The 26,653-nt window shown below is 58.5% G+C and overlaps 1 protein-coding gene across 1 annotated transcript; it reads right to left on the reverse strand.

Moving 5' to 3' along the window:
* LBH (LBH regulator of WNT signaling pathway) lies at positions 1-26,647 on the reverse strand. The gene is made up of 3 exons (XM_082276274.1): positions 26,621-26,647; positions 16,066-16,162; positions 1-608 (listed from the first exon to the last, which is right to left on the reverse strand). The coding sequence occupies exons 1-3, from the start codon at positions 26,644-26,646 to the stop codon at positions 420-422; spliced, it is 312 nt and encodes a 103-aa protein (XP_082132400.1). The 5' UTR covers position 26,647; the 3' UTR covers positions 1-419.
* Between the last annotated feature and the right edge of the window lie 6 nt (positions 26,648-26,653).

Genomic DNA, 26,653 nt, shown 5'->3' on the forward strand with positions numbered 1-26,653 from the left:
GGACATCAGACTCTAATCAGTCTTTCCGGATACTTGTTGCTGGATTGCACGGATTAACATTCAGGTGGAAGGAGATGACTGGTTGGACTAGTTCCTGTGCTAGCCTCCTGGCTTCCACAAGAGTTCCATCTGTGGTCGTCTTCACAACTGGAAGGAACATTACTGGTGCTTCTAGGCTTGGGAAACTCCACATAGTAATCTCTACTGAAAATAAAGCTAACACTTCTTCGAGGCTCCGTGCGTTTTGATCACAACGAAGGCTGAATTCTTCCACAAAAGGTTCAAAAGAAAAATAAAAAGTCTCACGGGTGCATTTTTTGAATTTGCTGTCAAGTAAAATTCTTTAACAAATTCCTAGCCGAGCCACGGATTGACCTCACTGCCAAATGAGAAACTATTTGTTCCGTCTCCTGCAGCAGTTACTGCTCCTTCTTCTCTTTCTGTGTTGGGTCGCAGCTGGATTCCTTCTCCTCCTCCACCTGGAACTCCTCAGGGGGCCATCGCAGCTCCCCACTCTCTACGTCCCCCTCTGTGGGCTCCACCACAATGGAGGGGAGTCTGTCCTTGAGTTTGCAGCAGCGCTCAAAGTCTGAAGGATCGGGGAAGATCTGAAAGAAGACAACAAAGATATCAGACCTCAATGTTCACCGATAAAACTCCCAGCTAATCAACGATCGAAACCAAAGTCAGCGTATTGGATAGATCATCCAGTGACCCAAGTGCTCCGAAACCTAAAAACCAGCACCACTTATGGGGTCAAACCATGCAGCATTGTCAAATGAAACATCCAGCATCTTAAAAGGTTATGTCCATGCCTGACATACATTAGAGACATTTGTAGGTCTAAACCTGCCTTCCCAAGCAGAGGAACCCCTGAAATCTTAGCAGTCCCGGGAAAAACCTGCCAAAAAATACTAGATCTACAATTCATGATACATTAGTGTGGTGGTCAGCTTCTCATTATAAATGGCTTAAAAGATAAATGGTGTCAATGGGGACGTATCTGAGAGACAGAAATTGCTCAAAGAACCAATAGCAAGCTCTGAAGGAACCCTGGTCGAGGAAACCTTGAGGCCCCCCCGTCTATGGAACCCTTGAGGCCCCCCCCGTCTATGGAACCCTTGAGGCCCCCCCCGTCTATGGAACCCTTGAGGCCCCCCCGTCTATGGAACCCTTGAGGCCCCCCCGTCTATGGAACCCTTGAGGCCCCCCCGTCTATGGAACCCTTGAGGCCCCCCCGTCTATGGAACCCTTGAGGCCCCCCCGTCTATGGAACCCTTGAGGCCCCCCCGTCTATGGAACCCTTGAGGCCCCCCCGTCTATGGAACCCTTGAGGCCCCCCCGTCTATGGAACCCTTGAGGCCCCCCCGTCTATGGAACCCTTGAGGCCCCCCCGTCTATGGAACCCTTGAGGCCCCCCCGTCTATGGAACCCTTGAGGCCCCCCCGTCTATGGAACCCTTGAGGCCCCCCCGTCTATGGAACCCTTGAGGCCCCCCCGTCTATGGAACCCTTGAGGCCCCCCCGTCTATGGAACCCTTGAGGCCCCCCCGTCTATGGAACCCTTGAGGCCCCCCCGTCTATGGAACCCTTGAGGCCCCCCCGTCTATGGAACCCTTGAGGCCCCCCCGTCTATGGAACCCTTGAGGCCCCCCCGTCTATGGAACCCTTGAGGCCCCCCCGTCTATGGAACCCTTGAGGCCCCCCCGTCTATGGAACCCTTGAGGCCCCCCCGTCTATGGAACCCTTGAGGCCCCCCCGTCTATGGAACCCTTGAGGCCCCCCCGTCTATGGAACCCTTGAGGCCCCCCCGTCTATGGAACCCTTGAGGCCCCCCCGTCTATGGAACCCTTGAGGCCCCCCCGTCTATGGAACCCTTGAGGCCCCCCCGTCTATGGAACCCTTGAGGCCCCCCCGTCTATGGAACCCTTGAGGCCCCCCCGTCTATGGAACCCTTGAGGCCCCCCCGTCTATGGAACCCTTGAGGCCCCCCCGTCTATGGAACCCTTGAGGCCCCCCCGTCTATGGAACCCTTGAGGCCCCCCCGTCTATGGAACCCTTGAGGCCCCCCCGTCTATGGAACCCTTGAGGCCCCCCCGTCTATGGAACCCTTGAGGCCCCCCCGTCTATGGAACCCTTGAGGCCCCCCCGTCTATGGAACCCTTGAGGCCCCCCCGTCTATGGAACCCTTGAGGCCCCCCCGTCTATGGAACCCTTGAGGCCCCCCCGTCTATGGAACCCTTGAGGCCCCCCCGTCTATGGAACCCTTGAGGCCCCCCCGTCTATGGAACCCTTGAGGCCCCCCCGTCTATGGAACCCTTGAGGCCCCCCCGTCTATGGAACCCTTGAGGCCCCCCCGTCTATGGAACCCTTGAGGCCCCCCCGTCTATGGAACCCTTGAGGCCCCCCGTCTATGGAACCCTTGAGGCCCCCCGTCTATGGAACCCTTGAGGCCCCCCGTCTATGGAACCCTTGAGGCCCCCCGTCTATGGAACCCTTGAGGCCCCCCGTCTATGGAACCCTTGAGGCCCCCCGTCTATGGAACCCTTGAGGCCCCCCCGTCTATGGAACCCTTGAGGCCCCCCCGTCTATGGAACCCTTGAGGCCCCCCCGTCTATGGAACCCTTGAGGCCCCCCCGTCTATGGAACCCTTGAGGCCCCCCCGTCTATGGAACCCTTGAGGCCCCCCGTCTATGGAACCCTTGAGGCCCCCCGTCTATGGAACCCTTGAGGCCCCCCGTCTATGGAACCCTTGAGGCCCCCCGTCTATGGAACCCTTGAGGCCCCCCGTCTATGGAACCCTTGAGGCCCCCCGTCTATGGAACCCTTGAGGCCCCCCGTCTATGGAACCCTTGAGGCCCCCCGTCTATGGAACCCTTGAGGCCCCCCGTCTATGGAACCCTTGAGGCCCCCGTCTATGGAACCCTTGAGGCCCCCCGTCTATGGAACCCTTGAGACCCCCCGTCTATGGAACCCTTGAGGCCCCCCCCGTCTATGGAACCCTTGAGGCCCCGTCTATATATACTACAAACTCTGGATGGACCCTCTGCATAGTTTGCTGGAAAGGATGTATAGCAGTGTGCAATGAAAAAACAGGATTTCGGGTTCAGACATTGCAATACATGCTTAGGCTTACAAACTGCGTCAGTCAAAGCTACGCCCTCTTTGCCCTGTCCTACGCTGCTCTGCCACTGCAAAAGTGGACACCATGCCAACCTGGGGATAAAGAGAAGGTGAGGGAGCGCTTCTGTGTTCAGGTCCTGGTCCCTGACCTGCATTACAACAAAGATACCTGAGCCCATTCTCGTCTCTGGTCTAAAGATAGGAACTCTGGGAGCCCCACGTCCCTGCTGCCAGCCACAGGGGGGAGGGGAGCCCCATGTCCCTGCAGCCAGCCACAGGGGAGCCCCACGTCCCTGCTGCCAGCCACAGGGGGGAGGGGAGCCCCACGTCCCTGCAGCCAGCCACAGGGGGGAGGGGAGCCCCACGTCCCTGCAGCCAGCCACAGGGGGGAGGGGAGCCCCACGTCCCTGCTGCCAGCCACAGGGGGGAGGGGAGCCCCACGTCCCTGCAGCCAGCCACAGGGGGTGGAGGGGAGCCCCACATCCCTGCAGCCAGCCAATGGAATGGGGGGAGAGCCCCCCGTCCCAGCAATGAGCCAATAGGCATGAGCAGAGCACAGATTCACAGAAGCAGTCACTTGTGCCCCCCCCCCCCCCCCCCCCCCCATTATACAACTCATTGTTCTACAGTCAGAAAGCATCACCGGCTTTTACAATAAATCTCAGAAGTCCATGGGCACTCCTGGTGAATATTTTACATTTGCACCATATAAGGTCCCGGGTTTGCAGAACCCGCGGAAGGCTCTGCTGACAAGTGATGGAAAGTGTGAGTCAGCGGGTTTGGGAGAGGTCAGGTGAAGCAGCTGGTAAAGAAAACGGACTTACACTATTTTCCGCAAACTAATGACTTTCAAGATTGCGCACTTCACTTTTTGCTACGAACCAAGGGCCTGAGACCAGCCGGGGGGGGGGGGGGGGAGCAGCACAGGGCCCAGAGGCCAGCCGGGGGTGGGGGGGGGGGGACAGCAGCACAGGGCCCCCTAAGGCCAGCCGGGGGTGGGGGGGGACAGCAGCAGCACAGGGCCCCCTAAGGCCAGCCGGGGGTGGGAGCAGCACAGGGCCCCCTAAGGCCAGCCGGGGGTGGGAGCAGCACAGGGCCCCCTAAGGCCAGCCGGGGGTGGGAGCAGCACAGGGCCCCCTAAGGCCAGCCGGGGGTGGGAGCAGCACAGGGCCCCCTAAGGCCAGCCGGGGGTGGGAGCAGCACAGGGCCCCCTAAGGCCAGCCGGGGGTGGGAGCAGCACAGGGCCCCCTAAGGCCAGCCGGGGGTGGGAGCAGCACAGGGCCCCCTAAGGCCAGCCGGGGGTGGGAGCAGCACAGGGCCCCCTAAGGCCAGCCGGGGGTGGGAGCAGCACAGGGCCCCCTAAGGCCAGCCGGGGGTGGGAGCAGCACAGGGCCCCCTAAGGCCAGCCGGGGGTGGGAGCAGCACAGGGCCCCCTAAGGCCAGCCGGGGGTGGGAGCAGCACAGGGCCCCCTAAGGCCAGCCGGGGGTGGGAGCAGCACAGGGCCCCCTAAGGCCAGCCGGGGGTGGGAGCAGCACAGGGCCCCCTAAGGCCAGCCGGGGGTGGGAGCAGCACAGGGCCCCCTAAGGCCAGCCGGGGGTGGGAGCAGCACAGGGCCCCCTAAGGCCAGCCGGGGGTGGGAGCAGCACAGGGCCCCCTAAGGCCAGCCGGGGGTGGGAGCAGCACAGGGCCCCCTAAGGCCAGCCGGGGGTGGGAGCAGCACAGGGCCCCCTAAGGCCAGCCGGGGGTGGGAGCAGCACAGGGCCCCCTAAGGCCAGCCGGGGGTGGGAGCAGCACAGGGCCCCCTAAGGCCAGCCGGGGGTGGGAGCAGCACAGGGCCCTCTAAGGCCAGCCGGGGGTGGGAGCAGCACAGGGCCCTCTAAGGCCAGCCGGGGGTGGGAGGGGAGCAGCACAGGGCCCCCTAAGGCCAGCCGGAGGGAACCAGTGTCCTAGGGCTAGTGGAGGTTGGGGGGGGGGGAAGCTGGGGGAACACAAGTGTTGAGTGGAGGAAGTTATGGACTCTTCCTGTAGAGTGCACCTAACCTCCAGGATGAGGGGGGAGGAAACGTTCAGCCCCCACCCTCAGAATAACCCAATACTTGCTGAGCGTTACATTGTGGAAGGTTGGAGATGGCTTCCAGTGATGTCCGATAATCTCCACTAAAGAGGAAGAATAAAGGTCTAAATCTGAGAAATAAGACAAAGCGCCCGTCAAATAAAAACTACTCCGTACATCAATGGTACCCAACACGGGAAAATCAGCACACCTGCTGGACTACAGAACTACTCCCATCTAGCAGTCCACAGCCACACAGATATATTTTGCGGCAAACCGGTGCTGCTACCGCAACTTCAAAGAGTCCAACCAGACATTGTATGAAGAAAGGGCTCTCGGGAGATGTAGTTCTGGGGGCGTTGTCACAGTACTAGGAGCGGATCTTATAGATGGTGAGAAGGTGACACCCCCGAGGAGTCTGTAAAATCCCTCTTAAAAAGCGACCCATGACAGATTTCTGTAGTGGGGCGATTAACAGCCACAAATCTACATGACACAGCAGCTTCAATCATTGCCGCCCCCCAGGATCTACATGAAGGGTAGAATGTATGGCCAAACTTTTTGGTCAGAGAAGAGTTAAAACCCCGGTTGGGTTATATTTAGTGTCTGAGATTTCACTTCCTTTGTCCGACATTCAACAGGAAGTGAAAGGAAACTTCTGTTCCCCTTAAAGACCGTTGTCACCAGAACAAGGGTCCCCATTTACAGATCTCTCATCTCCTGTTTTAGTGACAACTCAGATGTTTGTTCCAATGCCGATGGTCATCAGAAGGTAAATCGATCCACCAGAACGCAGCAATTAAAACCTGACAGGGGCTCTAATCCATCTCCATCTAAACCTAGACCTACAATTTACACAAGAGAGCGGCTTACCAGCCATTCAATGTAGAGGTTTTTAGAACCCTCCCTTTTTTTTCACCTGGTGATCCTGCCAGCAACATTTCCTGTCTATAGGGTGACAACACTGACCTAGGGAAGAGCAGTTTTGTTACCCTAGAACTACAGAACACCTCCCCCTCTGTCATCTCTAATGGGGAAAACACTGAGAACAATGTAAGTCAGAACAGAGAATGGAAGTCATCAGCTCACAAGATTTCTGGCAGGATCAACAGGTATTTTTTGCATTCATAGAACAGATAACTTTCCATCAAAAGTGTTGATGGTAGTGATTGTAGGTTTCCATCCACTAAGCTTAACCGGTTCTCATGGGTCTTTGGCCCACCGTCAGCACCGGCGACCGGGCTCTCTGTGGCCCACCGGCGACCGGGCTCTCTGTGGCCCACCGGCGACCGGGCTCTCTGTGGCCCACCGGCGACCGGGCTCTCTGTGGCCCACCGGCGACCGGGCTCTCTGTGGCCCACCGGCGACCGGGCTCTCTGTGGCCCACCGGCGACCGGGCTCTCTGTGGCCCACCGGCGACCGGGCTCTCTGTGGCCCACCGGCGACCGGGCTCTCTGTGGCCCACCGGCGACCGGGCTCTCTTTGGCCCACCGGCGACCGGGCTCTCTTTGGCCCACCGTCGGCACCGGCGACCGGGCTCTCTTTGGCCCACCGTCGGCACCGGCGACCGGGCTCTCTTTGGCCCACCGTCGGCACCGGCGACCGGGCTCTCTTTGGCCCACCGTCGGCACCGGCGACCGGCTCTTTGGCACACCGTCGGCCGGCTCTCTTTGGCTTGTCAGCATCTTTCTGAGATTTATCGGTGAATGCCGGTTTCTTGGACAATTCCGGAGGCCACGCCGCATGCAGACAATTCAGATAAGAGTAATTTGTAAAACCATTAAAGCCGCTGAAGTGAGCGCTGGATTCCTCAATGCCGGCTGCCTCGGGGCCCGCACGCCCCGCTGAGCCTCGATAATACAACAGACAAAGACCACCATTCCACTCAACACTCCAAGAACAAGACTGGTGAGAGGGGTGCAGGGGGGGGGGGGGCTCACGGAGACCAAGGCTGCATCCTAAACCGAACCAGTCCTGTCCAGTGAAGGCGGCCATATTGTGATGGGACCCGGAGACAATGAACTGTAACCCGAATCCCCACGCTGACCAATCACATTTTCACTTTCAATCACCGGGGAAAACCCAACAACAGTTTGCGGAGAATGATTCACGGAGAAGTCTCAGCTCTGGGCTTCCTGTTTCACCATTTCCGTTCATTCTTCAGCAAGGCGAAGCGAGTGAAGTCAGAACTTCCTCTGAAAGCCATTGAGAAGCTCTAAACTCTCTCATCGTATTAAGACAATTTCCAGGGACAAGGACGCGGATTGCGTGTGATGGGCTTAGCCCAGCTTAGCCGCAGAGGATCACTGAGCTATATACAGCACCATGGCCTGAGCTAAATAGAATCAAGGCTAAGAACTCACCCCACCGACTTCTCAGCCCAGGCAATTCAATGCTCAGACCGACCAATAGAGGCAGGAGGGAGTCACTCACCCCCAAACATGACCATACCGGGTTCTAAAGGGAACCTGACATTAAATTAGGCAAATTACAGGTTCACTTGAACCACCCCATTCTATGGTCACATCAGCCTGGACCCAACTACCCCAGATCTCCCCCTATGGTCACATCAGCCTGGACCCAACTACCCCAGATCTCCCCCTATGGTCATATCAGCCTAGACCCAACTACCCCAGATCTCCCCCTATGGTCACATCAGGCTGGACCCAACTATCCAAGATCTCCCCCTATGGTGACATCAGGCTGGACCCACCTACCCCAGATCTCCTATGGTCACATCAGGCTGGACCCAACTACCCCAGATCTCCCCCTATGGTCACATCAGCCTGGACCCAACTATCCTAGATCTCCCCCTATGGTCACATCAGGCTGTACCCAACTACCCCAGATCTCCTCCTATGGTCACATCAGGCTGGACCCAACTACCCCAGATCTCCCCCTATGGTCACATCAGGCTGGACCCAACTATCCCAGATCTCCTCCTATGGTCACATCAGGCTGTACCCAACTACCCCAGATCTCCTCCTATGGTCACATCAGGCTGGACCCAACTACCCCAGATCTCCCCCTATGGTCACATCAGGCTGGACCCAACTATCCCAGATCTCCCCGTATGGTCACATCAGGAGGACCCGACTATCCCAGATCTCCTCCTATGGTCACATCAGGCTGTACCCAACAACCCCAGATCTCCCCCTATGGTCACATCAGGCTGTACCCAACTATCCCAGATCTCCTCCTGTGGTCACATCAGGCTGGACCCAACTATCCCAGATCTCCTCCTATGGTCACATCAGCCTGGACCCAACTACCCCAGATCTCCTCCTATGGTCACATCAGGCTGGACCCAACTACCCCAGATCTCCTCCTATGGTCACATCAGGCTGGACCCAACTATCCCAGATCTCCCCCTATGGTCACATCAGGCTGGACCCAGCTATCCCAGATCTCCTCCTATGGTCACATCAGGCTGGACCCAACTATCCCAGATCTCCTCCTATGGTCACATCAGGCTGGACCCAACTATCCCAGATCTCCTCCTATGGTCACATCAGGCTGGACCCAACTATCCCAGATCTCCTCCTATGGTCACATCAGGCTGGACCCAACTATCCCAGATCTCCTCCTATGGTCACATCAGCCTGGACCCAACTACCCCAGATCTCCTCCTATGGTCACATCAGGCTGGACCCAACTACCCCAGATCTCCTCCTATGGTCACATCAGGCTGGACCCAACTATCCCAGATCTCCCCCTATGGTCACATCAGGCTGGACCCAGCTATCCCAGATCTCCTCCTATGGTCACATCAGGCTGGACCCAACTATCCCAGATCTCCTCCTATGGTCACATCAGGCTGGACCCAACTATCCCAGATCTCCTCCTATGGTCACATCAGCCTGGACCTAACTACCCCAGATCTCCTCCTATGGTCACATCAGGCTGGACCCAACTATCCCAGATCTCCTCCTATGGTCACATCAGCCTGGACCCAACTACCCCAGATCTCCTCCTATGGTCACATCAGGCTGGACCCAACTATCCCAGATCTCCTCCTATGGTCACATCAGGCTGGACCCAACTACCCCAGATCTCCCCCTATGGTCACATCAGGCTGGACCCAACTACCCCAGATCTCCTCCTATGGTCACATCAGGCTGGACCCAACTATCCCAGATCTCCTCCTATGGTCACATCAGGCTGGACCCAACTATCCCAGATCTCCCCCTATGGTCACATCAGGCTGGACCCAACTATCCCAGATCTCCTCCTATGGTCACATCAGGCTGGACCCAACTATCCCAGATCTCCTCCTATGGTCACATCAGGCTGGACCCAACTACCCCAGATCTCCTCCTATGGTCACATCAGGCTGGACCCAACTATCCCAGATCTCCTCCTATGGTCACATCAGGCTGGACCCAACTATCCCAGATCTCCCCCTATGGTCACATCAGGCTGGACCCAACTATCCCAGATCTCCTCCTATGGTCACATCAGGCTGGACCCAACTATCCCAGATCTCCCCCTATGGTCACATCAGGCTGGACCCAACAACCCCAGATCTCCTCCTATGGTCACATCAGCCTGGACCCAACTACCCCAGATCTCCTCCTATGGTCATATTGGGTCAGAGCCACCAACTATCCAGGATGTCTTCCTTTGGTCACATCAGGCAGGAGCCACCAACCAAGATCACTTACCTAGGGTCGTATTGGGCAGAACTGTCAACTATATGATTTCTACTATAGTCAGAAGGTACAAGGTTTAAACCAACAACTATCAGATCTCTTCCTATGGTCATATTGAAATGACCCCCCCCCCCCCCCCCCCAACTATCCAATTCCTTTTCCTAGGATCAGATTAGGCCAGAAACACCAAGTATCCGGGATCCGTCACCACCTTTATCTTAAGGCTAAAAGCATCCAAAAAGTGGTCAGCACCCGGAATCCGGAGTATCCTGGGATGAGAAGTTTTCAGAGACATTGTGAAAAGAGAATCCCTTATCAATAAGTAGAACGTGAAAACTATGAGGTCCCCTATATTGCATCATGAAGACCCCCAGTCCATGGGGAAAGGGGGGGGGCTGCTTGGCCATAACCAGACTTTCCCAACCGACTACAGGAGGATTAAAGGGGATATTTGTAGTCCACAGGGCCCTCCGTCTACAAAGGGGCCGTTTCTGGTCGCCCATAGACCCCAGACTGGAATTGTCAGATTCCCAACTCAGCATTACAATCAAAGGGAACATCACTGAGCCAAGCCGATGATCATTGGATTCTCCCTCCAGAATTCCATAACCCATGGAAGAAAGGGGAGCAATACCCCACAGATCGCTCTTCTATCATCGCCCATAGCAACCCGGCTCTGGGATTTCAGCATGGAAGAAAGGGGAGCAATACCTCACCACCGAGGCTCACAGTCAGGTCTTCTATCATCGCCCAACCAGGCTCTGCATTTTGGGATTCATGGAAGAATTCATGGGAATATTGTTGCCCATTGAGGCCGAGGTCTACAGACGGATCGGACAATAGGAAGACGTTTCATGCTTTGCAAACCTGTTTTATCTATGAGTCAAGGTGACCGGTTCCCTTTAGTGCCCCCCCCCCCCCCCACTGCCACTCCCACCTTCAGGTCTTCCTCCAGTGAACCAATAATCCTCCTAGAGTCCAATTCCCATGGCACCCAGAGACCCTCCAATCACGTATGGAGGAAATAACTGGGTGCTATAGACAACTTTTCACCTGAAATGTCCCCCCCCCCCCCACCTTCTACCAGGAGCCAGATCCTGATTGGCCGCTCCATTCCCCTCCTCCACCTTCCTTTGTACAGACGTAGCATCTGCGTGTTTTATTTACAGATAAAATGACGTTTTTAGCGGCTTAGTCACAGCCGGCTGATCTGCGGCTTATAGCGCTATAAAGTCCATTACACTGCGCACATGACTGCCAAATGGCATCACCGGGACCCGGAGTCATCCGTCCAAATATAGCCTCTGAATCGCAGGAGAGCGACGTATGGAGAGGAGAACGATCGTCTATTGTCTGCTGCAGACCGAGAAAACTTCTCTGCAGAAGATAAAAGGAGGCGTCCTCCACCAATCACCTTCACTCGTATGGATGTAAAGGATCCTTCACCGTGTTCTTACCACCCCCCCACCACTAAACAACCATCCCCCCCCTCCACCACCACTAAACAACCCCCCCCCCACCACTACACAACCACCCCCCCACCGCTACACAACCCCCCCACCGCTAAACAACCCCCCCCACCACTACACAACCCCCCCCACCGCTACACAACCCCCCCCACCGCTACACAACCACCCCCCCTCCACCGCTACACAACCACCCCCCCCCACCGCTACACAACCACCCCCCCCCCACCACCGTTACACAACCACCCCCCCTCCACCGCTACACAACCACCCCCCCACCACTACACAACCACCCCCCCCACCACACAACCCCCCCCCCCACCGCTACACAACCCCCCCACCGCTAAACAACCCCCCCCACCGCTACACAACCCCCCCCACCGCTACACAACCCCCCCCACCGCTACACAACCACCCCCCCTCCACCGCTACACAACCACCCCCCCCCCACCGCTACACAACCACCCCCCCCCCACCACCACACAACCACCCCCCCCCCACCACCGTTACACAACCACCCCCCCTCCACCGCTACACAACCACCCCCCCACCACTACACAACCACCCCCCCCACCACACAACCCCCCCCACCACCGCTACACAACCACCCCCCCCCCACCACTACACAACAACCACCCCCCCCCCACACAACCCCCCCCACCACCGCTACACAACCACCCCCCCGACCCCCACACAACCACCCCCCCCCCCCACCACTACACAACCCCCCCCCCCCCCCCCACCACTACACAACCCCCACCACCCCCACCACTACCACTACACAACCCCCACCACTACACAACCCCCCCCCCCCACCACCACACAACCCCCCCCCCACCACCACCACACAACCCCCCCCCCCCACCACCACTACACAACCCCCCCACCACACAACCCCCCCCCACCACCGCTACACAACCACCCCCCCCCCCACTACACAACCCCCACCCCTCCACAACCCCCCCACCACTACACAACCACCCCCCCACCACACAACCACCCCCCCCCCACTACACAATCACCCCTACCACTACAACCCACTGCACAGCCAATCCTCCCCCCCCCCCACCCCACAACTGCACCTGCACACCCTCCCCCCATACCACTACATCTGCATACTATTCCACTGTCACCGCTATGACTGTCTGCATCACACCTGACAACCCCCCCCCCCACCACCACCAAACCTGACCCCCACCCTCCCATGCCTACATGTTCCATCGCCTTTCACCACCACAACTGACCCCAATCCCACCCCTCCCCCCATACTAATCTCAATCAACCCCCCCCCCCCCATACCTGACTCCCCACAACCATGCCCACATATTCCATCACCTTCACCACCACACCTGACCCCCTATATACCCCTCCCCCTGCCACAACCGACCCCCCATCCCCGCCTACCACAAAACCTGACCCCAATACTAAACCCCATCCCCCACCTCTGCCATTCTAGGAACACTCGGCAGTGAAATAGAAGGGAAGAAATTCTCATCCACCAATCACCTTCACAGGACTTGGATTTAATGGCACAGAGCAGTACCAAACAAAGTACATAGAAGAAACCCCCCCCCCCGCCAATCCCTGCCTGTCCCCCCCCCCCACCAATCCCTGCCTGCCCCCCCCCCGCCAATCACACCGAATCACTCACCAATCCCTGCCTGTCCCCCCCCCCCACCAATCCCTGCCTGTCCCCCCCCCCCACCAATCCCTGCCTGCCCCCCCCCCCGCCAATCACACCGAATCACTCACCAATCCCTGCCTGTCCCCCCCCACCAATCCCTGCCTGTCCCCCCCCCCCACCAATCCCTGCCTGTCTACCCCCCCCCCCCAATCCCTGCCTGCCCCCCCCCGCCAATCACACCGAATCACTCACCAATCCCTGCCTGTCCCCCCCCCCCACCAATCCCTGCCTGTCCCCCCCACCCCACCAATCCCTGCCTGTCCCCCCCCCCACCAATCCCAGCCTGTCCCCCCCCCCCCACCAATCCCTGCCTGTCCCCCCCCCCCACCAATCCCTGCCTGTCCCCCCCACCCCACCAATCCCTGCCTATCCCCCCCCCCACCAATCCCAGCCTGTCCCCCCCCCCACCAATCCCTGCCTGCCCCCCCCCGCCAATCACACCGAATCACTCACCAATCCCTGCCTGTCCCCCCCCCCACCAATCCCTGCCTGTCCCCCCCCCCCACCAATCCCTGCCTGTCCCCCCCCCCCACCAATCCCTGCCTGCCCCCCCCCGCCAATCACACCGAATCACTCACCAATCCCTGCCTGTCCCCCCCCCCCACCAATCCCTGCCTGTCCCCCCCACCCCACCAATCCCTGCCTGTCCCCCCCCCCCCACCAATCCCAGCCTGTCCCCCCCCCCCCACCAATCCCTGCCTGTCCCCCCCACCCCACCAATCCCTGCCTGTCCCCCCCCCCCACCAATCCCAGCCTGTCCCCCCCCCCACCAATCCCTGCCTGCCCCCCCCCCCCCCGCCAATCACACCGAATCACTCACCAATCCCTGCCTGTCCCCCCCCCCCCCACCAATCCCTGCCTGTCCCCCCCCCCCCACCAATCCCTGCCTGCCCCCCCCCACCAATCCCTGCCTGTCCCCCCCCCCCCCACCAATCCCTGCCTGCCTACCCCCCCCCGCCAATCACACCGAATCACTCACCAATCCCTGCCTGTCTCCCCCCCCCCACCAATCCCTGCCTGTCCCCCCCCCCCCACCAATCCCTGCCTGTCCCCCCCCCACCAATCTCAGCCTGTCTACCCCCCTCCCAATCCCTGCCTGTCTACCCCCCCCCCCCCACCAATACCTGCCTGTCCCCCCCCCCACCAATCCATGCCTGTCTACCCCCCCCCACCAATCCCTGCCTGTCTACACCCCCCCCCCCACCAATCCCTGCCTGTCTACCCCCCCCCCCCCACCCCACCAATCCCTGCCTGTCTACCCCCCCCCCCCACCAATCCCTGCCTGTCTACCCCCCCCCCACCAATCCCTGCCTGTCTACACCCCCCCCCCACCAATCCCTGCCTGTCTACACCCCCCCCCACCAATCCCTGCCTGTCTAAGGCCCCCCCCCCCACCAATCCCTGCCTGTCTACCCCCCCCCCACCAATCCCTGCCTGTCTACCCCCCCCCACCAATCCCTGCCTGTCTACCCCCCCCCAATCCCTGCCTGTCTACCCCCCCCCCCCACCAATCCCTGCCTGTCTACCCCCCCCCCCCACCAATCCCTGCCTGTCTACCCCCCCCCCCCCACCAATCCCTGCCTGTCTACACCCCCCCCCACCAATCCCTGCCTGTCTACACCCCCCCCCACCAATCCCTGCCTGTCTACCCCCCCCCCCAATCCCTGCCTGTCTACCCCCCCCCCCACCAATCCCTGCCTGTCTACCCCCCCCCCCCCCACCAATCCCTGCCTGTCTACCCCCCCCCCACCAATCCCTGCCTGTCTACCCCCCCCCCCCCCCACCAATCCCTGCCTGTCTACACCCCCCCACCAATCCCTGCCTGTCTACACCCCCCCCCACCAATCCCTGCCTGTCCCCCCCCCCCACCAATCCCTGCCTGTCCCCCCCCCCCTCAGCAAGGTGAGCAGTTTACCAGTCTATCCGCTAATCTGTACACCCCTCACCCCGGGATCACAGCCAAGCATTGGACACAGGAGGAGGTTGGGGGTGGGGGGGAGGTGTGGTTGCCCAATAAAAGGTTCAGCCACAGCCAATCAGAGGATCCACCTAACCGGTTCCTTGTGTGTGATGTCTTCCTGCTGCAGATTTCCCCTCATTTCCTGTCTGGGAAATGTGTCACCTGGACAGGAAGTGAGGGGAAAATCTATTAAAGGAGCCCCAGATAGAGATGACGGTTCCATCCCTCCCCCACTCTTATCTACAATTCCACAACATTTTTGGCTTCGACATTCACTTTAATTGTCCCTCCCCCATCCAACTTCACTCCCCCATCACCCCCTCCCCCCCCCCCCATTGGTGACTGGAAGTGAATTACCCAGAATGTCAGGGTTTCTACAACATGGGCAACACCCCCTTCCTCCCACATGGCGCTGGTCTTTACTCTGGGACCAAGCCCCCGTCACACGAGGGGGAGGAGTCTGGACCGAGGCCCCACCCCGTCACACGAGGGGGAGGAGTCTGGACCAAGGCCCCCCGTCACACGAGGGGGAGGAGTCTGGACCAAGGCCCCCCGTCACACGAGGGGGAGGAGTCTGGACCAAGGCCCCCCGTCACACGAGGGGGAGGAGTCTGGACCGAGGCCCCACCCCGTCACACGAGGGGGAGGAGTCTGGACCGAGGCCCCACCCCGTCACACGAGGGGGAGGAGTCTGGACCAAGGCCCCCCGTCACACGAGGGGGAGGAGTCTGGACCGAGGCCCCACCCCATCACACGAGGGGGAGGAGTCTGGACCGAGGCCCCACCCCGTCACACGAGGGGGAGGAGTCCGGACCGAGGCCCCACCCCGTCACACGAGGGGGAGGAGTCCAGACCGAGGCCCCACCCCGTCACACGAGGGGGAGGAGTCCAGACCGAGGCCCCACCCCGTCACACGAGGGGGAGGAGTCCGGACCGAGGCCCCACCCCGTCACACGAGGGGGAGGAGTGAAGCGATGCTGAGAATGTGCAAAACATGAGTTCACCTTAAAGGGCCCCCGACCCAAATAACCTGGGGGGGGGGGGGCAGTGAGGCTCCAAATAAAAGAATGTTTTTTAAAATTTCACCAACAGTCATTCCCCCCCCCCCCAACCCCTCCCCCACCTACCTGATAGGAGTCTTTGCGGGGGCTGAGTCCCATCTCATCCATGGGCTGAGTATTCATTAGGACCTCAGTCATCTCTGCTGATCGAAGGTAATCAGTGCTGCAAGAGAGAGAAACAATCGTCATCACATGTGGGCGTTACCTATGGCCTAGGACCGCCCACTCCCCCATCATAGCATTGTGATATTTCCATAACTCCACCCACTGCTTACATCAGGACCGAGGAGTACTGAGGGAGGGGCTGGGATGTTTTCAGGAAGCTTTGTACCGCCCCCTGCTGGCCCCTCCCACCAGACATGATCTGCCTGCATTACATAGAGAAGCACAGAGATCCGGTGATGACATCACAGGGTATAAAAAGGAATGTCATGGAAATTTATTTTTTTCCATTAGGAAATGAAATCAGAAGCCAATTAAACGTCAACTTTAATCTACTTTTCATTACAAAGTGACGTCACATGACAACGACCGCAAGGAAAATCTACACAAAGAGGACGGCCTGGCTGGATTCTGGAATCAGAGCCTCTGTCAGGTGGGAGGGATTACTTCAATTTATCATCAAGATAATGTGAGGGAGGAGAGGTGTCACCATTACAGGAAATGAGGGAATTCTTCCTGAGGGGACACCGGTCCAGTGACCGAGGATTTCCCTTACATTGGGGAGATCTCCGGCTTCCCTTCCAACCCGCAAATATAACCCCGACCAGGGATGGCGCCATTCCCTCCCGACCTCTACAACTTCAGAGGGATAGGAATGTACAACGGCCGCCACCCACCCACAACGGCCGCCACCCACCCACAACGGCCGCCACTCCTCCCCAACTATCAGTCCCAATCCCCCCAACTGATCAGTCCACCCCCCCCCCAACTGATCAGTCCACCACCCCCCCAACTGATCAACCCCCCCCTCCCAGATACTGCAGAGAGGAAATGATTTCCCTATAATAAATATCACAGCGAGGAATTATTTCCCTGCAATAAGAAATCCGCAGCAACTCCGAGCATCGGATGTGACGTCACCTCCGGGGTTCCATTTCACCATCACCCAACCCAACCCACAGAAAAGGTTTATCGCTTGGTGGACATCGCGTCTACTGCCACCGCTCCGCTCCCCCCCTACTGCCAACGCTCCACTCCCCCCCTACTGCCACCGCTCCACTCCCCCTCCACTGCCACCGCTCCACTCCCCCCTACTGCCACCGCTCCACTCCTCCTACTGCCACCGCTCCACTCCTCCTACTGCCACCGCTCCACTCCTCCTACTGCCACCGCTCCACTCCCCCTCTACTGCCACCGCTCCGCTCCCCCCTACTGCCACCGCTCCACTCCCCCCTACTGCCACCGCTCCGCTCCCCCTCTACTGCCACCGCTCCGCTCCCCCTCTACTGCCACCGCTCCGCTCCCCCCTACTGCCACCGCTCCGCTCCCCCTCTACTGCCACCGCTCCGCTCCCCCTCTACTGCCACCGCTCCGCTCCCCCCTACTGCCACCGCTCCGCTCCCCCCTACTGCCACCGCTCCGCTCCCCCTCTACTGCCACCGCTCCGCTCCCCCTCTACTGCCACCGCTCCGCTCCCCCCTACTGCCACCGCTCCGCTCCCCCCTACTGCCACCGCTCCGCTCCCCCTCTACTGCCACCGCTCCGCTCCCCCTCTACTGCCACCGCTCCGCTCCCCCTCTACTGCCACCGCTCCGCTCCCCCTCTACTGCCACCGCTCCGCTCCCCCTCTACTGCCACCGCTCCGCTCCCCCTCTACTGCCACCGCTCCGCTCCCCCTACTGCCACCGCTCCGCTCCCTCCTACTGCCACCGCTCCACTCCCCCCTACTGCCACCGCTCCACTCCCCCCTACTGCCACCGCTCCACTCCCCCTCTACTGCCACCGCTCCGCTCCCCCTCTACTGCCACCGCTCCGCTCCCCCTCTACTGCCACCGCTCCGCTCCCCCTCTACTGCCACCGCTCCGCTCCCCCCTACTGCCACCGCTCCGCTCCCCCTACTGCCACCGCTCCGCTCCCCCTCTACTGCCACCGCTCCACTCCCCCCTACTGCCACCGCTCCACTCCTACTGCCACCGCTCCACTCCCCCCTACTGCCACCGCTCCACTCCCCCCTACTGCCACCGCTCCACTCCCCCTCCACTGCCACCGCTCCGCTCCTCCTACTGCCACCGCTCCACTCCCCCTCCACTGCCACCGCTCCGCTCCCCCTCTACTGCCACCGCTCCGCTCCCCCTCTACTGCCACCGCTCCGCTCCCCCTCTACTGCCACCGCTCCGCTCCCCCTCTACTGCCACCGCTCCACTCCCCCCTACTGCCACCGCTCCACTCCCCCCTACTGCCACCGCTCCACTCCCCCTCTACTGCCACCGCTCCGCTCCCCCCCTACTGCCACCGCTCCGCTCCCCCCTACTGCCACCGCTCCGCTCCCCCCTACTGCCACCGCTCCGCTCCCCCTCTACTGCCACCGCTCCGCTCCCCCCTACCGCCACTGCTCCGCTCCCCCCTACTGCCACCGCTCCGCTCCCCCTACCGCCACCGCTCCGCTCCCCCTACTGCCACCGCTCCGCTCCCCCCTACCGCCACTGCTCCGCTCCCCCCTACCGCCACCGCTCCGCTCCCCCTGCCGCCACCGCTCCACTCCCCCTGCCGCCACCGCTCCACTCCCCCTGCCGCCACCGCTCCACTACAGCCCAACACTGGCTACATACGCCCCCCCCAAACTTCAGCCATCAGGAACACCCCCCCCCCCCCCGGTCCAACTGAACTCCAGCCATCAGGAACACCCCCCCCGGGTCCAACTGAACTCCAGCCATCAGGAACACCCCCCCCCCCGGTCCAACTGAACTCCAGCCATCAGGAACACCCCCCCCCGGTCCAACTGAACTCCAGCCATCAGGAACACCCCCCCCCGGTCCAACTGAACTCCAGCCATCAGGAACACCCCCCCCCCCCCCCGGTCCAACTGAACTCCAGCCATCAGGAACACCCCCCCCCCCCCCACTCAGTCCAGCCACCAAGACACAGCGCACCTCCATAGACCGGAATCAGTGGCCAGGTTGTAGGATGCGGGATAGGAGGTCGCTCTTCCTTCCTGGACTGTGTGGAAAAAGTCCAACTACAGAGAGCCGGACTTCATACACCGCGTTCCTGGAGAGGCAACAGGACCCCAATACTGCAAGAGACCAAACACTTCACCCCCATACTGACCCCCTCTTCCTGCTAGAACCCCAATACTGCAAGAGACCAAACACTTCACCCCCATACTGACCCTCTTCCTGCCAGAACCCCAATACTGCAAGACCAAACATTTCACCCCCATACTGACCCCCTCTTCCTGCTAGAACCCCAATATGGCAATAGACCAAACACTTCACCCCCATACTGACCCTCTTCCTGCCAGAACCCCAATACTGCAAGACCAAACACTTCACCCCCATACTGACCCCCCTCTTCCTGCTAGAACCCCAATACTGCAAGAGACCAAACACTTCACCCCCATACTGACCCCCTCTTCCTGCTAGAACCCCAATATGGCAATAGACCAAACACTTCACCCCCATACTGACCCTCTTCCTGCCAGAACCCCAATACTGCAAGACCAAACACTTCACCCCCATACTGACCCTCTTCCTGCCAGAACCCCAATACTGCAAGACCAAACACTTCACCCCCATACTGACCCTCTTCCTGCCAGAACCCCAATACTGCAAGAGACCAAACACTTCACCCCCATACTGACCCTCTTCCTGCCAGAACCCCAATACTGCAAGAGACCAAACACTTCACCCCCATACTGACCCTCTTCCTGCCAGAACCCCAATACTGCAAGACCAAACACTTCACCCCCATACTGACCCTCTTCCTGCCAGAACCCCAATACTGCAAGAGACCAAACACTTCACCCCCATACTGACCCCCTCTTCCTGCTAGAACCCCAATACTGCAAGAGACCAAACACTTCACCCCCATACTGACCCTCTTCCTGCCAGAACCCCAATACTGCAAGAGACCAAACACTTCACCCCCATACTGACCCCCTCTTCCTGCTAGAACCCCAATACTGCAAGAGACCAAACACTTCACCCCCATACTGACCCTCTTCCTGCCAGAACCCCAATACTGCAAGAGACCAAACACTTCACCCCCATACTGACCCCCTCTTCCTGCTAGAACCCCAATACTGCAAGAGACCAAACACTTCACCCCCATACTGACCCTCTTCCTGCCAGAACCCCAATACTGCAAGACCAAACATTTCACCCCCATACTGACCCTCTTCCTGCCAGAACCCCAATATGGCAATAGACCAAACATCACCCCCATACTGACCACCTTCCTGTTTTCCATAAGCCCTTTGTAATTAGAATCAGCATCAGATTATTCTTAGCCGTATCCCCGGAGGATCCTCCAACCAGGTGGTGACCGGGAGGTTTTACCCCCCCAGGAGAGAGGTGAGAATATTTCCAAGGTGAGCAGATAATGGATTCTATTCTTTCCATCACCGGAGCTGTAAAGGAGGAGCTCTGCAATGCAGAACCAATTCAGTTCACCTTTCTACCCCTCCACCTCCCCAACCATCCACCCCTCCACCTCCTCACCCATTCACCCCCCCCACCCATTCACCCCCCCCCCACCCTTCCACCCCTCCACCCATTCACCCCCCCCCCACCCTTCCACCCCTCCACCCATTCACCTCCCCAACCATCCACCCCTCCACCCATTCACCCCCCCAACCATCCACCCCTCCACCCATTCACCCCCCCCACCCTTCCACCCCTCCACCCATTCACCTTCCCACCCATTCACCCCTCCACCCATCCACCCCTCCAACCATCCACCCCACCACCCCCCCACCTCCCCACCCATTCACCCCCCCCACCCATTCACCTCCCCAACCATTCACCCCTCCACCGAGTGCCAACAGTGTGGGGCCCCATCACAGACCTCTCCCTCTCCGGCTTCAAAGGGAACCCGAGGTCCTCACCACTAAACGCCCCACACTGGTCAGAGGGCCAACACCTGGAGGAAGCTCCACTATGGGGACAAATACAAACTCCATGCAGGCAGCATTCCAGGTGGGAGCTGCAGAGAGGGACCTCCAAGACACAATGAGGCATGGGGGCCGCCATTTCTATATCCTGATTGGTTTACCTTTCCATCCCAACTCCACCATTCTCCAAATTTTCTATTTGTTTTCTTAAATCTCTCAGTCCTTAATCAGATATATAGGGGGGATCTTAAAATGGTGGGGGGGCAAGAGATGTGTTCGGTGGAGGGGGGCGCCAAGAAACGTGGTCGGTGGAGGAGGGGGGAAACAAGGCGGTCATTTAGGATATTCCTGGTAGATGCTCCCCTCCATCCTCTGATGCCCCCAGTGCTGGGACAGTGCCGGCGCCCCTAGAAATATGAGGTGAAGACCAAAGAACCGGCACCTAGGATAATCCCCCCCCAGAACCTGGCTTCATGATCTGTGACCGATATATGGACATCCCGAGGACAATCACCCCTGGGGACGGCACCCTCCTATGGGAACGGGACTGAGGAGGTGAGAAGAAACTTCAGAAATCTGAGGACTTCTCTGATTGGCTGTTCCAAAGCTGCACAGAAATTCCACTTCCAGGAATATCTGAGCCGGAAATCTTCAGAGGAGCCGGAGCTCCGAGAGGGAAAATCATTCAATACAGATTGTGAATGAATATCGGCCAAGGCGTCCAATCACCATTCACTCTACAGATCAATGACATCATCCGCCTGGAGCCAATGGTGAGCCGCCAGAGCCCATCCTCCCCACCTCATCCCCACCGATAGGACCCCGACCATACCTGAGACAGGCTTATATATCCCCCCACCCCCACCAACTATATACTATATTATACCTGAGCTGGGCTTATATACTCCCCCCCCCCCCGAGCTATATACTACGTTATACCTGAGCCAGGCTTCGAGTATCTGACAAAAGTAAGTACACCCCTCCCATGTGACAACACTGAAGAAATGAGACTTTGCTACAATGTAAAGTAGTGAGTGTACAGCTTGTATAACAGTGTAAATTTACTGTCCCCTCAAAATAACTCAACACACAGCCATTAATGTCTAAACCGCTGGCAACAAAAGTCAGCACACCCCTAAGTGACAATCTCCAAATTGGGCCCAAAGTGTCAATATTTTGTGTGGCCGCCATTATTTTCCAGCACTGCCTTAACCCTCTTGGGCATGGAGGTCACCAGAGCTTCACAGGTTGTCACTGGAGTCCTCTTCCCCTCCTCCATGATGACATCACAGAGCTGGTGGATGTTAGAGACCTTCCCCTCCTCCACCTTCTGTTTGAGGATCCCCACAGATGCTCAATAGGGTTTAGGTCTGGAGACGCTTGGCCAGTCCATCACCTTTACCCTCAGCTTCTTTAGCAAGGCAGTGGTCATCTTGGAGGTGTTTGGGGTCGTTATGTTGGAATACTGCCCTGCCCCCCAGTCTCTGAAGGGAGGGGATCATGCTCTGCTTCAGTATGTCACAGTACATGTTGGCATTCATGGTTCCCTCAATGATCTGTAGCTCCCCAGTGCCGGCAGCCCCAGACCATGACACTCCCACCACCATGCCTGACTGTAGGAAGACACACTTGTCTTTGTACTCCTCACCTGGTTGCCCCCACACACGCCTGACACCATCTGACACCAAATAAGTTTATCTTGGTCTCATCAGAGCACAGGAGATGGTTCCAGTAATCCATGTCCTTAGTCTGCTTGTCTTCAGAAAACTGTTTGTGGGCTTTCTTGTCCATCATCTTTAGAAGAGGCTTCCTTCTGGGATGACAGCCATGCAGACCAATTTGATGCAGTGTGCGGCGTATGGTCTGAGCACTGACAGGCTGACCCCTCCCCCACCCCTTCAACCTCTGCAGCAATGCTGGCAGCACTCATACCTCTATTTCCCAAAGACAACCTCTGGATATGATGCTGAGCGCGGCACTCAACTTCTTTGGTGGACCATGGTGAGGCCTGTTCTGAGTGGAACCTGTCCTGTTATACCTCTGTATGGTCTTGGCCACCGTGCTGTAGGTCAGTTTCAGGGTCTTGGCAATCTTCTTATAGCCTAGGCCATCTTTATGTAGAGCAACAATTCTTTTTTCCAGATCCTCAGAGAGTTCTTTGCCATGAGGAGCCATGTTGAACTTCCAGTGACCGGTATGAGAGAGTGAGAGCGATAACACCAAATATAACACACCTGCCCCCCATTCACACCTGAGACCTTGTAACACTAACGAGTCACATGACATCGGGGAGGGAAAATGGCTAATTGGTCCCAATTTGGAGATTGTCACTTAGGGGTGTACTGACTTTTGTTGCCAGCAGTTTAGACATTAATGGCTGTGTTGTCACTTAGGGGTGTACTGACTTTTGTTGCCAGCGGTTTAGACATTAATGGCTGTGTGTTGAGATATTTTGAGGGGACAGTAAATTTACACTGTTATACAAGCTGTACACTCACTACTTTACATTGTAGTCACATGGGAGGGGTGTACTTACTTTTGTCAGATATACACACTTCTCCCCCCAACTATACACAATATTATACCTGACTCAGGCTTCTATGCACCCTTAATTGATAGGACCCCAACTAGACCTACAAAGAGACTGAAAACCCCCCTCCCCCCCCCCCCCCCCATCTATAGACTGCAGCCCGCACAGCTCAGATCCCGACTCCCCTCATACACCCCCCCCCCCCCGAACAGATCAGACATTAAAGATGCAGAACACAACCATGTCAATTATCCCATCCACACTGGAGTGGACCCCCCAACCCCCCCCCCCCCAACAGCATGCTGGACTGAAGATTGTAAATTCCAGACAATTTTATGTACTGTGACTGCATGCCCCCCCCCCTTCTGCATCCTACACCCCAATAACTGAATGCCCTCCCCCCCATGCATCCTACACCCCAACTGCATGCCATCCCCCTGCATCCTACACCCCAATAACTGCATGCCCTCCCCCAATGCACCCTACACCCCAATAACTGCATGCCCTCCCCCCATGCATCCTACACCCCAATAACCATGCCACCCCCCCCCCACTGCATCCTACACCCCAATAACTGCATGCCACCCCCCCCATGCACCCTACACTCCAATAACTGCATGCCACCCCCCTGCATCCTACACCCCAATAACTGCATACCCTCCCCCCATGCACCCTACACCCCAATAACTGCATGCCACCCCCCCCCACTGCATCCTACACCCCAATAACTGCATGCCACCCCCCCTGCATCCTACACCCCAATAACTGCATACCCTCCCCCCATGCACCCTACACCCCAATAACTGCATGCCACCCCCCCCCCACTGCATCCTACACCCCAATAACTGCATGCCACCCCCCCACTGCACCCTACACTCCAATAACTGCATGCCACCCCCCCTGCATCCTACACCCCAATAACCATGCCACCCCCCCCCCCCACTGCATCCTACACCCCAATAACTGCATGCCAGCCCCCCCATGCATCCTACACCCCAATAACTGCATGCCAGCCCCCCCATGCATCCTACACCCCAATAACTGCATGCCAGCCCCCCCATGCATCCTACACCCCAATAACTGCATGCCACCCCCCACTGCATCCTACACCCCAATATCTGCATGCCACCCCCCCACTGCACCCTACACTCCAATAACTGCATGCCACCCCCCCTGCATCCTACACCCCAATAACCATGCCACCCCCCCCCACTGCATCCTACACCCCAATAACCATGCCACCCCCCCCCCCACTGCATCCTACACCCCAATAACTGCATGCCAGCCCCCCCATGCATCCTACACCCCAATAACTGCATGCCAGCCCCCCCATGCATCCTACACCCCAATAACTGCATGCCACCCCCCCCCCATGCATCCTACACCCCAATAACTGCATGCCCTCCCCCCATGCACCCTACACCCCAATAACTGCATGCCACCCCCCCAATGCATCCTACACCCCAATAACTGCATGCCCTCCCCCCATGCATCCTACACCCCAATAACTGCATACCCTCCCCCCATGCACCCTACACCCCAATAACTGCATGCCACCCCCCCCCCACTGCATCCTACACCCCAATAACTGCATACCCTCCCCCCATGCACCCTACACCCCAATATCTGCATGCCACCCCCCCCCCCATGCATCCTACACCCTAATAACTGCATGCCACCCCCCCATGCACCCTACACCCCAATAACTGCATGCCACCCCCCATGCACCCTACACCCCAATAACTGCATGCCACCCCCCTGCATCCTACACCCCAATAACTGCATGCCACCCCACCAACCATGCATCCTACACCCCAATAACTGCATGCCACCCCCATGCATCCTACACCCCAATAACTGCATGCCACCCCCCATGCATCCTACACCCCAATAACTGCATGCCCTCCCCCCATGCATCCTACACCCCAATAACTGCATGCCCTCCCCCCCCATGCATCCTACACCCCAATAACTGCATGCCCTCCCCCCATGCATCCTACACCCCAATATCTGCATGCCACCCCCCCCATGCATCCTCCCCCCCCATGCATCCTACACCCCAATAACTGCATGCCACCCCCCATGCATCCTACACCCCAATAACTGCATGCCCTCCCCCCCCCCATGCATCCTCCCCCCCCATGCATCCTACACCCCAATAACTGCATGCCACCCCCCCCCATGCATCCTACACCCCAATAACTGCATGCCCTCCCCCCCCCATGCATCCTCCCCCCCATGCATCCTACACCCCAATAACTGCATGCCCTCCCCCCATGCATCCTACACCCCAATAACTGCATGCCCTCCCCCCATGCATCCTACACCCCAATAACTGCATGCCCTCCCCCCCCATGCATCCTACACCCCAATAACTGCATGCCACCCCCCCCCATGCATCCTACACCCCAATATCTGCATGCCACCCCCCCCCCATGCATCCTCCCCCCCCATGCATCCTACACCCCAATAACTGCATGCCACCCCCCATGCATCCTACACCCCAATAACTGCATGCCCCCCCCCCCCCCATGCATCCTCCCCCCCCATGCATCCTACACCCCAATAACTGCATGCCACCCCCCCCCATGCATCCTACACCCCAATAACTGCATGCCCTCCCCCCCCCATGCATCCTACACCCCAATAACTGCATGCCCTCCCCCCATGCATCCTACACCCCAATAACTGCATGCCCTCCCCCCATGCATCCTACACCCCAATAACTGCATGCCCTCCCCCCATGCATCCTACACCCCAATAACTGCATGCCCTCCCCCCATGCATCCTACACCCCAATAACTGCATGCCACCCCCCATGCATCCTACACCCCAATAACTGCATGCCACCCTCCCCCCCCATTGGACATTTCCTCCCAACATTCTCACCAAACTTTAAGATTATTATATAGAAAAATAAATCCCCCCCAACTTTGATTGTTCCTAAACTTTACAGAAAGGAGCTAAATATTTTCTCATCCCCCCCCCCCCCCTCCTCCATACAGACATCTCCCATCCCCCTCTGCAGCAGAGCTTACCAGGGAAGAGGGTAGAATACAGACATGAAGTCC

This window comes from Pelophylax lessonae (assembly GCF_965119305.1).
Source record: "Pelophylax lessonae genome assembly, contig: HAP1_SCAFFOLD_434, whole genome shotgun sequence".
NCBI classification, from domain to species: Eukaryota; Metazoa; Chordata; class Amphibia; order Anura; family Ranidae; genus Pelophylax; species Pelophylax lessonae.

What these genes read in the sequence shown, in the direction of transcription:
- LBH (XM_082276274.1), bottom strand. Translation starts at nt 26,646, where the DNA reads ATGTCTGTATTCTACCCTCTTCCCTG. An exon ending in GTATTCTACCCTCTTCCCTG is followed by an intron (nt 16,163 to 26,620) that starts GTAAGCTCTGCT and finishes TCTCTCTTGCAG; the next exon opens with CACTGATTACCTTCGATCAG. An exon ending in CCCGCAAAGACTCCTATCAG is followed by an intron (nt 609 to 16,065) that starts GTAGGTGGGGGA and finishes GTCTTCTTTCAG; the next exon opens with ATCTTCCCCGATCCTTCAGA.